The sequence below is a fragment of the Ursus americanus genome, chromosome 25 (assembly GCF_024610735.1).
Source record: "Ursus americanus isolate L20-20 chromosome 25, mUrsAme1.1.p, whole genome shotgun sequence".
Taxonomy (NCBI): domain Eukaryota; kingdom Metazoa; phylum Chordata; class Mammalia; order Carnivora; family Ursidae; genus Ursus; species Ursus americanus.
Genome location: NC_142151.1, coordinates 32,321,699 through 32,335,141, shown reverse-complemented (window position 1 = coordinate 32,335,141; position 13,443 = coordinate 32,321,699). Strand labels below are relative to the sequence as shown.

At 33.8% G+C, this 13,443-nt stretch overlaps 1 protein-coding gene across 1 annotated transcript in view; it reads left to right on the top strand.

The window, feature by feature from the left end:
• ABCD2 (ATP binding cassette subfamily D member 2) overlaps nt 1-13,443 on the top strand; it is a 60,093-nt gene that overhangs the window by 16,752 nt on the left and 29,898 nt on the right. The window contains exon 6 of the mRNA XM_045776514.1: nt 2,854-2,999. Within this exon, the coding sequence (XP_045632470.1) occupies nt 2,854-2,999 (146 nt within the window). The remainder of the gene's footprint in view (nt 1-2,853; nt 3,000-13,443) is intronic.

The window sequence follows — 13,443 nt, the reverse complement described above, 5'->3', positions numbered from 1 at the left end:
CCTAATAGGTGCTAATGAAGCACCATAATCTTAAGTAGATTTGAAATAAAACATTTGAAGAGGCATACATGGAATGTTTAATTACTTATTAATAGTTAAGCCATTTACGATTTATGACTCTTTGTGTAGAATTGTGAGGCTAGGTTTTGTAATATTAATTCTTATTGCTCCATTTATTAAATAGAGTAAATCTTGAATTCTGCCACCTACTAACTACATTATTGTGGATACATCACACTCTTCCTGTGAAAAAATTCAGGGCTCAGTTTATTTTTTATAAAAAATTAATTTTAAAATACTTAATCTAATGAAAATATCATGAATTTTGAAGTTCTACAAAGATATATGTTAATATAGTACACTTTATGATATTGGTATTTTTCTGACTCAGGGAGTTTTATTTAAAGGGTCAGGTCCCTAAAATATAATAAAAGTTCTGTTTCCTCTGTATGCATTGACAAACAGGTTTCTAGGGGAAAAGATTCTCATCCTTTTGTAGACATTATGGAATTAAAAACTGTTTGGAAGAAAATACAATAAATGTGGGAATTATTTTTGCTTCACATTTGCTGTTTACTAAGCGTAAGAAAACTTATGCCAATAAAAGAATTTGAATGTAGAAAAGGCTTCTATCATGACTCAAAATGTGTTAAATTTCTGAGAATTCCTGAGAATGATGCTATTAAAATATTTTGTGAATATGCCTTTTGCCATGGCACATACCTTTAAAAAAATCATTTGGGAAGTATTTATGCTTCTACAAAATTAAACTTCCTTAACCTCTCTAGTGAAAGAGCACAGCAAATCACAAAATTAATTCTTTTTGGGCTCTTCCCAGGATTTTCTTTGAATTTTATTCTATCAAAATAGCTTGTCAGTTTGGCTACAATTAGGGAGAAAAAATATCTATAGTAAAATGTTTAGACTCAAGCTCACTCCTGTCATATCCTTGTGGTAGCTGCCTCCAGTGCCTGAAATGCTCTTCCTCCAGCTCTGACTGGTTTTTTCTTGTCACACAGGCTCAGGTGAAATATTACCTCTTCAAAGAGGATTTTCTTGACCACCCAATCAAAAGAAGCTCTCCTCACCACCCCCCCACAGCCTCCAACCCCACAATGTCACCATCTTTCCCAAATGCATCTTTCTTCTTTTGCTATTATAATAGCATTTATCACTACCTAATTTTTTAAAAAGATTTTATTTATTTATTTATTTATTTATTTATTTATTTATTTATTTGACAGAGACAGCCAGCGAGAGAGGGAACACAAGCAGGGGGAGTGGGAGAGGAAGAAACAGGCTCCTAGCAGAGGAACCTGATGTGGGGCTCAATCCCAGAACGCTAGGAGCATGCCCTGAGCCGAAGGCAGACGCTTAACGACTGCACCACCCAGGCGCCCATCACTACCTAATTTTTTGTTAACTTCTTTTTTGCCATGTTTCCCACTGTAATGTAAATCGTGAGAACAGAGAATTTGTCTTGGGTAGCCCTGTATCCCTTGTGCCTGAAAGAATGTCTGGCACATGGTGAATAATCAATGTTTACTGAGGAAATATCTAATTATTTAGACAGAATGTAAATCTGAACCATTTTGCTTTACATACACTTATTATATACATTCCTAGTTCCCTTATCTTAACTCCATCCAACCCTTCTCTTTTCCTTCCCTTCCTCCCTCTCTCCACCACCTTCTTTCAACAAAAAGATTTCAGCTTATGTTACACACAATGTGTAGACATGGAACTGACCCCTTATACTGGCATAACCCAAATAATATAATGTTTTTTCATCTTTGAATTTTCAGTATGATATACTCTATATCATTAATACTTAGATATTTGTATCCATATTATACAAAGCTTTATCTACAAGCATACTGTAGATTTCTGCCTCTCATACTTGATGCTGCATTCACTTTTTAATCACCATTATAAAATATCATTTGTTCTCAGAAATGTTATCGTTGTTCTTAGAGCAAATTTTTAAATGTTGTTCCTTTTCCTTATTCTTTCTAATACTCTTTAAATACCATACGAAGACAACTTCCTGATCCTATTGGGTGGAATGGGAACTCATGAAATTTAACTGTTAAAATTTAAATGACAAATAAGATGGAAGATTCTAAAGAGAAGCACCCGGTTGATAATGGATAAATAACTCCCGGATAAAAAAAGATATATATATATATATATATATATATGTTTTAAATTCATTCCTAGACATAAGACTAAGATATAATCCTCTTGCTTTCCTCTGTCCTGGTTTGGTACATGTATTTTCTCCATCTGTGAATAAAACAGAATTAGAGTAATTTCATCTGTCTGATTATGGGCTTTTCTGACTGTGTAATATTTCAGACTGCCGAAGTACAAAATTAAGCTACCCAGCTGGATCTTAGAATAGCTTTGTAGCTAATAACTCCAACTGACAAAAACAACAAAGTTGTATTTGAATTCAATATAAATTTAACCAAATATTAATATAAATAAAGTAAAATGTAATGTATTTTAATTAAAAAATATATACTTTCTTATCTCCCATATGGCTGTGTTTCTACATATGTGTGTGTGTGCCTGATGACAAGACCTCAATTAAAATTTTAGAAAGGCAGTACTCATTCCAAGAAGATCCATTTCCTTTGGAGTTGGATTACTTTATCATACTTTTAGCTTCAGAGCATAGTCAAAAGCCAAATTTGATGTTCTCCATCCTGATATATATATACTTTTGACTCCTTGCCTACCCTGGGTTATCATGTGTTTGAAAGTTTTTAAAAAATGAATCACTTTTAAATGCTACCAAATGAAATCATTTTTAAATATTGCAATTTGTAATTTTATTTCTTACTTTAGGTACAAGAAGGAATGCATCTTTTGATAACTGGTCCTAATGGTTGTGGGAAAAGTTCTCTCTTCAGAATTTTAAGCGGGCTCTGGCCTGTGTATGAAGGAGTCCTCTATAAACCACCTCCCCAACATATGTTCTATATTCCACAAAGGTAGGTACATATTTTATATCACGAGAAAATTTCAGTTTGGTTTTGAATTATCTTGATTCCTTAACCTCCTCAGTTTATAATCTTTAAGCATGTTTTCATTGAGAGAAACTATTAAGGAAATAAACATTCAGTTATCCAAAAAGTTGTTATTGCTTTGATTGTAAGAGTTTCCAGGACAAGACCTCTTCTTTTTATTTTCACATCTATCTAGATATAATGAGCACTCAAAGACTATAGATGTTAATTTCAAGGAAGAGCAGGCAAGTCGAAGGAGTAGTTTGATTGCTTGAGATGTCAGATTATCTCTTCTCACAGACAAAATTGTACTTAGTATACTAATCTCTTTATCAAGCTGTATACATTCATATGTTCTAAAATTGTTCACTTATGTTTTAAGAGCCTCCATAAAATACTCTTTATTACAGTTATGCTATATTATTAATTAATGATTTGAAACTACCTTAATTTTAAAAATTACGAATGAGTGTAAAGTAAGCATAGAAATATTTTAAAAGAATATTGTTTCTTCTGAAGTCTTTAGCTATCTTTCCTTGTAACAATTTAGAAACATTGAAATTTGAAGAAGAGACACACTCATGCTCATCTTTTCCATCTGTCATCACCCCGGGTTAGGTAGATATCACAGAGCACTCCTACTGTATTAGAAGACTATTCTGTGGAACCTAATACACCACTTAGGCTGGAAGTACAGAATCAGAACAAACATAGAAGTCACATCAAGTATGGTACTGTCACATGTCTCTCTTGCTCCTTTTCTCTTGTCAAAAAGTGCTTGTACCATCCTGCCCATGGGCCTAATTTTTAGATCACATGTTGTAGTTAGGCACGTGAGGGTTTGTGAGGTTCTTTGCGTTAAAGTATGACTTATGTTAGTAGTAAGAAGCTACTTGAAGGATGGGAGAATGAAGAACTGCATTCTCAGTAAGAAGATGTTGGTTGTGAGCAGTGTCATGAATTCTTATGTTTAGCATAAAATAATATTTTGTGACAGAATCATTGTCTCTTCCTCTATAGGCTTTAAAGTCTTTAGGGAAACCTTCTGAATCTGACAACTAAATTATCCTGCCAAAGCTTAAGTTTCAGATATTAATGTGTTAAGTAGGCTGATTTTAATTTTTTAATTTAGGTTATAAAGCATAAAATCATGAGGAAAATAGTCTATCATAGAATTCTACTCTCTTAATTCAAATAAAATATATATAAATTTTATATTTTTAGCTATTTTAGATTTCCTATATAATATGAAAGATACAATTCTTTAATATAGCTGTGACCTGAGCAATACAAGATATTTCCAAGGCATAGGAAAGTGCATAATTCAGCAAAATCATCTTTCAGAAATTAAGGAGAAATAAAGTCTTCCCTAGACAAACAAAAGCTGAGGGAATCCATTGCCACTAGACCTGCCTTACAAGACAGGCTGAAAGGAGTTCTTGAAATTGAAATGAAGCTAACTAGTAACATGAAAAAACATGAAAATATACAACAGTAGTAAAGGTAAATATATGGTCAAAGTCAGAATATTCTAATATGATGGTGTGTTAACCACTTAAATATTAGTATAAAGGACAAAGTATTAAAAATAACTATAACTAGTATAATTTCAATATAAAAAAGAGATAAGTTGTGATATCAAAAACTTAGAAGAGGGAGAGTGAAAGTGTAGAGGTTTTGTGTGCAGTTGAAGTTAGGTTGTTACCACAAAACAAAAACATGTAGTATACTCATAGATTAAGAGAAAGGAATCAGAGAGAGAACTACTATAGAAAATCACCAATTCACAAAGGAAGGCTGCAAGGGGAGAAAGGAGCCAGAGAATGCCAAAAAAGCCAGAAAACAATAAGGTGGCATTAGTAAGTCCTTGCCTATTAACACTTACTCTAAATGTAAAAGGATTGAATTCTCCAGTCAAAAGGCATAGAGTGGCTGGCTAGATAAAAAACAAGACCTGACTATATGCTGCTTACATGAGACTCACTTCAGCTTTAAGTACACACACAGACTGAAAGTGAAGGGATGGAAAAAGATATTCCATGTAAATGGAAACCAAAAGAGGGCAGGATTAGCTATGCTTATATCAGACAAAATAGACTTCAAGTGAAAAATGTTAATAAGAGACAAAGAAGGTCATGATGTAATGATAGTGTGGTCAATTTGTCAAGAAGATATAATAGTTGTGATATATATGCACCCAACCGTGAAGCAAATAAATATATTAAGCAAATACTAACAGATCTGAAGAAAGCTACACAACAATACATTGATAGTTAGAGATTTTAGGGCCCTCCTTTTGACAACAAATAGATCATCCAGACAGAAAATTAACAAGAAACATTGAACTTGAACCATACTTTAGATCAAACGGACCTAACAGACATATACAGGCATTCTATCCAACAGCAGCAAAATACATATTCTTCTGAAGCATGCATGGAACATTCTCTAGGAATATCATATGACACAAAACAAGTCTTAGCAAATGTAGGAAGACTGAAATCATACCAAGTATTTTTTTTCCCATCACAATGGTATGAAACTAGATATCAATAATAGGAGGAAAGTTGGAAATTTTACAAATATGTGAAAATTAAATAATACTCCTGAGCAACCAATAGGTAAAAGAAGAAATCAAAAGAGAAATTTAAAAAAAATCTTGAAACAAATGAAAATGGAAACCAAAACATATGGGATGCTACAAGAGCAGTTCTTTTTTTTAAATAAAGATACTATTTATTTATTTGACAGAGAGAGAGAACACAAGCAGAGGGAGTGGCAGGCAGAGGGAGAGGGAGAAGCAGAGTCCCCACTGAGCAGGGAGCCCAACGCAGAACTCTATCCCAGGACCCTGGGATCACCCAGGACCCTGGGATCAAAACATAAGCCGAAAGCAGATGCTTAACTGACTGAGCAACCCCAGGCGCCCCTACAATAGTAGCTCTAGGAGGATTATCTATAGTCGTAAATGCCTATATAAAGATGAAAAAAGATTTCAAATAAACTTAATTTTACGCCTCAATGAACTAGAAAAAGAAGAACAAATAAAGCCTGCTGTTAACAGAAGGAAGGAAATAACAAATATCAGAGCAGAAATTAATGAAATAGAGACAAGAAGAACAATAGAAAAGATCAACAAACCCAAGAGCTACTAGTTTGAAAAGATAAACCTTTAGCTAGAATAAGAGAAAAAGAAGACTCAAATAAATAAAATCAGAAATGAAAGAAGAGACATTACAACAGATAACTCAAAAATATATAAGGTCTTGAAAGACTACTATGAACAATTGTATACCAACAAATTGGATAACTGCCTAGAAACATCCAACTTACCAAGACTTAATCATGAAGAAAGAAAATATGAACAGACCAATAACAAGTAAGGAGATTGAATCAGTAACGAAAAACGTCCCAGCAAAGAAAAGTCCAAAGCAGCTGGTTTCACTGGTAAATTTCTAACAAATATTTAAAGAAGAATTAATGACAATCTTCTCAAACTCATCCAAAAAATCAAAGTACTCCCAAACTCATTTTATGAGGCCAGCACTACCCTTATGCAGATGACACTACAAAATAAGAAAACTACAGACCAATATCCCAGATAAATAGAGATGCAAAAATTCTCAACAAAATATTAGCAAACTAGATTTAACAGCCCATTAGAAGAATTATACTATTATCAAGCAAGATTTACTCCTGAGATGTAAGGGTGGTTCAACGTATGCAAATCAATAACCAATATGATGTACCACATTAATAGAATAAAAGATAAAAATCATATGATCATCTCAATAGATGAAGAAAAAGCACTTGAAAAAATACAACATGCTTTCATGACAAAAACTCTTAATGGAGTGGGTGTATAAGGAACATACCTCAACATTATAAAAGGCCATATATGACAAACCTACAGCTAACACAACACTCAATAGTGAAAGACTGAATGCTTTTCCTCTACAATAAAGAATAAGACAAGGGTGCACAATCTGACCACTCTTATTCAACATAGTACTGGAAGTTCTAGCCAGAGCAATTAGGTAAGATATAGAAATAAAAGGCATCCAAATCAAAAGAGAAGAAGTAAATTGTCTTTGTTAGCAGATGATATGATCTATAGAAAATCCTGAAAATTCCACTGAAACATTCAGAACAAACCAATGAACTCAATAAAGTTGTAGGATACAAAATCAACATGTAGAAATCAACTGCATTTCTATACCCTAACAATAAACTATCTGAAAAAGACATAAAATAATCTCATTTGCAATAGCATGGAAAACACTAAAGTACTTAGGAATAAATTTGACCAAGGGGGTGAAAGATCTGTATACCGAAAACCGTAAGGCTGAAGAAGACACGAACAAATGGAAAGATACCCAAGTTCATGGTTTGGAAGAATTAATATTGCTAAAATGTCTATACTACCCAATGTTATCTCCAGATTCAATGCAATTCCTGTCAAAATCCCAATGGCATTTTTCATAGAAATAGAAAAACAAAACAAAACAAAACACAAAACTATCCTAAAAATGCATGGAGCAACAAAAAGCCCAGGATAGCCAAAGCAATCCTGAGAAAGAACAAAGCTGGAAGCATTGCACTTCTGATTTCAACTACACTATAAATCTATAGTCATCAAAACAGTATGATGCTGGCATAAAAATAGATATAGACCAATGGAATAGAATCAAGGGCCCAGAATAGGGGTGCCTGGGTGGCTTAGTCAGTTAAGCATCTGACTCTTGATTTCAGCTCAGGTCATGAACTCAGAATCATGAGCTCGACCCTTGCGTCAGGTTCCATGCTGTACATGAAGGCTGTTTGGGATTCTCTCTCTGCCTCTGCCCCTCCCCACTCACATATGCTCACTCTCCCTCTCTCTCTCAAAAAAAAAAAAGGAGCCCAGAAATAAACTCATGCATATGGTCAACTAATATTTGACAAAGGAGCCTAGACTACACAAACAAAGAAAGGGTAGTCTTTTTAATAAATGTTTTTGGAATAACTGGATGAACACATGCAGAAAAATGAAATTGGAACCCTATCTTACACCACTCACAAAAATGAACTTGAGATGGATTGAAAATTTGAATGTGAGACCTGAAACTATAAAACTCCTAGAAAAAAATAGGGGAAAATCTCCTTGGCATTGGTCTGGGGAATGATTTTTTGGATATAACACTGAAGGTACAAGTAACAAAAGCAAAAATAAATAGGTGGGACTACATCAACATATAGAAGGGGAGAAAATATTTGCAAATCTTGTATCTAATAAGGGTTTAATATCCAAAAAATATGAAGAATACATATAATTCATTAGCAAAAAATCAAGCGGTCTGATTTAAAAATGGGCAGAGGAAGTGAATAGACTTTTGTTTTTCAAAGACAAATGGTCAACAGGCACATGAAAAGGTGTTAATATCACTAATCATCAGGGAAATGCAAACCAAAACCACAATGAGATATCACCTAACACCTGTTAGAATGACCATTATCAAAAAGACAAGATATAGGGGTGCCTGGATGGCTCAGTCGGTTAAGCGGCTGCCTTCAGCTCAGGTCATGATCCTGGGGTCCTGGGATCCAGCCTGGCATTGGGCTTCCTGCTCAGAGGGCAGTCTGCTTCTCCCTCTGCCCCTCCCCCACCTCGTGCTCTCTCTTTCTCTCTCTCTCTCTCAAATAAATAAAACCTTTTTTTTTTTTTTAAAGACAAGAGATAACAAGTGTTGGCAAGGATGTGGAGAAAAGGGGAACTTTGTGCACTATTGGTGGGAATGTAAGTTGGTTCAGCCACTATGGAAAACTGTAAGGAGGCTCCTCAAAAACTTAAAAATAGAACTATCATATGATCCAGCAATACTACTTCCGGTTATATATGTCTAAAGGAAGTGAAAACAGGATCTTGAAAGGATACCTGTACTGCCATATTCATTGCAGCACTGTTTACAATAGCCAAAATGTGGAAACAACCTTAGAGTCCATCGACAGTTGAATGGAAAGAGATGTGGTATATATATATACAATAGAAACTTCTTCAGCCTGGAGAACAGGTGACAACATGAACAGCCCTTCTGGACATTACACTAAGTGAAATAATTCTGACATAGAAAGACAAATACTATATGATAGCACCTATATGTGGAATCTAAAAAAGCCCAACTTAGAGAAACAGAGAATAGAACGATGGCTACCTGGAGCTGGAGAGTAGAGGAAATGGGGAGATGTTGGTCAGGAATACAAAATTCTAGTTAGAAGATGAGTCAGTTCTGGTAATCTAATGCACAGCATTGTGGTTACAGTTTACAACAACATATTATATACTTGGAATTTATTGAGAGAGTAAGTCTAAAATGTTCTCACCACCATAAAGTCATGGTAATTATGTGAGGTGATAGGGTCATCAGGTGACACTTCAGTGATAATCATTTTGCTATATATAAGTATATCAAATCAATATGTTGTATACCTTAAACTTACAGTGTTATATGTTAATTTTATCTCAATAACGGCAAAAAAAAACAAGAAAAAAATACCACTGAGCTGTACACATAAAAATGGTAGGGCCAATTTTATGTTATGTGTATTTTACCAAATTTTTAAAAAGTGGGAGAAAAAAACAAAGCACATAAATTCCAGTGTTTGCCCTCAGAGAGACCTGTGTTATTTTGCAACAAACACAAATCACTGGGAAACTTTCTTCATTATGAAATTTACTGATGCCTAAGCAAAAGGTCAACTGCAACTTAGTTAAGGAGAAATGAGAATGAAAACTCTAATTTTTTAAGTCTAAAGTGTTTTGAAATAATTACTGTTAAAAGTAATTTTTTATCTTGGGGGCACCTGGGTGGCTCAGGTGTTAAGCGTCTGCCTTCGGCTTAGGGCGTGATCCCGGTGTTCTGGGATCAAGCCCCACATCAGGCTCCTCCGCTGGGAGCCTGCTTCTTCCTCTCCCACTCCCCCTGCTTGTGTTCCCTCTCTCACTGGCTGTCTCTATCTCTGTCAAATAAATAAATAAAATCTTTAGAAAAAAAAAGTAATTTTATCTTGATTATATAGCTTCTAGAAACAAGAAAATTTGTATTTATGTTTAAAATTTTGTAAGACCAATCTTGCAAAAAAGCATAAAATATATTTAAATGTATATGCAAACCAAGAGAGTCTAAATGTATTTATTTCTTATATTCTAAATGCTGCTGTTTTCTTCAAGAAAACTTGAAAATAATCTTATGAGTGTTTATGATTTCAAAGAAAGCTGCTACAACCTCTTTCAAAATATTTGTCAGTAGGCATTCCTAAACATTTCTTCTTTGAATATTCTCATTAATGAGTATTATTAACTAATGGTTTATTACATTAATTTATAGCAACAGAATATTGGTTAAGTACTACCTTGGCAGGAAAACAAACTGTAAAGTGAATACAGAATTGAGTCTTATGTACCTACAGAATAAACTCCGTAAGTTACAAACAGACTTTATAATAATCTCCCTGTTTTCACTTTTTGTGACTAAAAGACTTCTTGATAGAGGATGGATCTCCATGCAGTGATCAAAAGTACATTAATGTTATTTTCATGGGGAAAAGGGAGTGGATTTTGTTAAAGTGGGTTTCTAATAATGTCATTTGTATACAAAAGAAAAAAGTGAACTACTGAGGGAAAAAATGTTCTAATCAAGCAAATTAGGATACTTATATTTTAAACAACATCTTCAGAGACTGTTGCTATGGCTTAGTTTGCAAGCTAGAAAACCTGAATTCCTAAGAAATTGTGAAATCTCCTCAATATTATCCCAGTTAATGTCTTCTAATACTTTAACAATGTTAATAATGAGAACCAGATAAACGAAAATCTCAGCCTAAGTTCAAGAATACAAATAAAAAGTTGTGCTAGATAAATTAGTTTCAAAACAGCTTCCTCTTATCCTGTTTCATTAATGATTGGGTATGATAACTACTAGAACACTTGATAAGTTTTAGCAAAGAAAAATTTTACCTCTAATGTAGATTTAGCTACTCTAAACCTATGGAATAATATATGGTAAAATGCATAGTGTTGCTCAGATGTGACTTTTAAAAATATCTGGGCAGTTTTAAGCTGTTCAAGACCGAATTTCCTGAGCAATGTGACTGTAATGTAATCTTCAAACTGATGATTGAAACTCATTTTTTCCTATTAGCCATGTTGACCCTCAGGGAAAGTTTTCCAGTTGGATACAGATTCTGAATTTCTTTTGTCAGTTCTTGGTGCAGTTTTTCTATCTTCCCAACTACCTAATGGTAGATTTGTGATTTCCTGCTTTTGCATTCACTAATCCACTAATTTATGACCCATTAGTCACATAGTAATTTGGTAGTATGTCTCTCTCTTTAGCCATTAAAGTCTCAAAAGCCCAATCTTTTATTTGTTTAGCTCACCTGCTAACAAAACATTATTATATGCTAACATTCACCAAAATAGGAAATTGAAACATCTTGATGGGGGTAGGGGGCAAAGAAAGTGAGGAGAGGAAAGGAGAAAGTGGGGAGGAACAAAGAGGGAAGGAATGGAGGGAAGGGAGGGAGGGAAGAAAGACCTAAGAAATAGTTGTTTCTTGACAAAAGGTAGCAAAATCTTGTGTTCCTTTATATTACTGTTTTTTTCTTTTTAATCATCCAGAGGATCATTTGTATACATATCTCTCCTCAGCAACAGTCTCCAGTCGGGCACCAACCCACTATGTAATTCTGTTCCCAGAGCTCTTGCTCTCACTACCCTTCCTTGATAGAAATATCTTGGGACAGAAATGTTAACCATGATCTTCTTACTACTCAATCCTTACGCCTTAATACTTACATTCAACAGATCCAAAATAGATTCAGACTTCCCATAATTTTGTATGAAAAGATAACTTCTGCAAATTTCTGTCCATCCTTGACTTTGGAATTTAAGAAGTAAAAGGTTAGGAAAGTGAGAGAAGGATTGTATTATAAGGGTCGAATTAAACTTAACTAAACATTTTTTAAAAGGAGAAAAAAGGAAAAAAAACAAGAAAAAAGAGTGGGGTGGAATGGCTAGGATATCATACTTCATATCTTGCGAACATTAATGTAGTTTATTCTTTGTCATTACTCTACTCTTTTTTTTTTTAATTTTAAGTATTTATTAAAGCCCTGCTATTAGATACTGTGGAGGACAGACAATGAGTAAGATACAGTCACTCTCAATGTGGAGCTTGTGTTAAATTTTGTTATAAACAAAATCATGCAACCAACTTCAATACAAGTCAGAATGGGTGCCTCAAGAAAGGCAAGAAATGCTGTAGATGTTCAAAATGAGGAAAAACCACGAGATAATAGTGTTTCCTTTGATCTAGGTTTTGAAAGTTAGTTAGAATTTTAATAGTCATGAATTGGATGTTCCTCCAGTGACTAAATACATCAGAAATGCCTCAGATTCAAGTAGGCATGCAATTTTTGTTCTTGCTTTTGGATACTTCTAAGGAAGGTTGTCCTATCCACCCTCCCTCTAATACACCAAGCTGAGAAAAGCAAATATTTATTAATTCCACTCCATTAATATTATGTCATTGGTACATACTGGAAATACTAGTGTCTGTTCCCTAGGTCCTCAGGTATTGTTAAAGTGCTCTGTATGCTGAAGTTCTCTGAGTTACTTTTTAAAGTTCTCTGGTGCTTTGTGGGTCTGCCATCTGCCCAGTTTCCACATAAGGAACTTATCTCCTCTCTGTAAGTAAATGACACATTTTTCTTATTTTCATATATGTATTATTACATATATATCACATATATACAGTCTTATATGTTAAATTGTAGTCTGTTATGCTCCTCAAGAAACATAACAAAAGATAACAATAACTTCTCTTACACTCATTGCATCTCATTCCTTTTTGCTAGAAAATATTCTGAAATTATAGAGGGCATTTCATTTATAAGCTCAGTATTTGTTTACTACTTCATTCACAGGATAGTATGTTCAAGTACCATGTAGTTTAATCTGCTAGACTAAATGCTTAATAAATAAAGTAGTTATGAACCACATTTTTAAATTAAATGAAACGTGAAAATCCTAAATTTGATTGTATGCAGGAATGATAGCATGAATAATTAGACTGTAAAGAAAATTAAATATAGATAAGGTTACTTTTATCTTTTAATGTTTCAACAGTACATATTGATTATGCTCTGCATAAGTCATGCTAAATAGAATGCTTTAAGTAATTAAATTGGAGTTCAAAGAGATTAGAGACTTTAATACTTTGAGTTACTCAGCATTTCAGAGCCAGGGCTAGAATTCATCAAATCTCGGATCTAAACCCTCTGCTTTCACTGCCTCTTATTTTCAGATTAATAAAGTAATCACATTAAAAACATCTACCTGTGATTGAAAAGAAAAAAACAAACCACTGTTTGACCTTAAATGTTTTCTCAG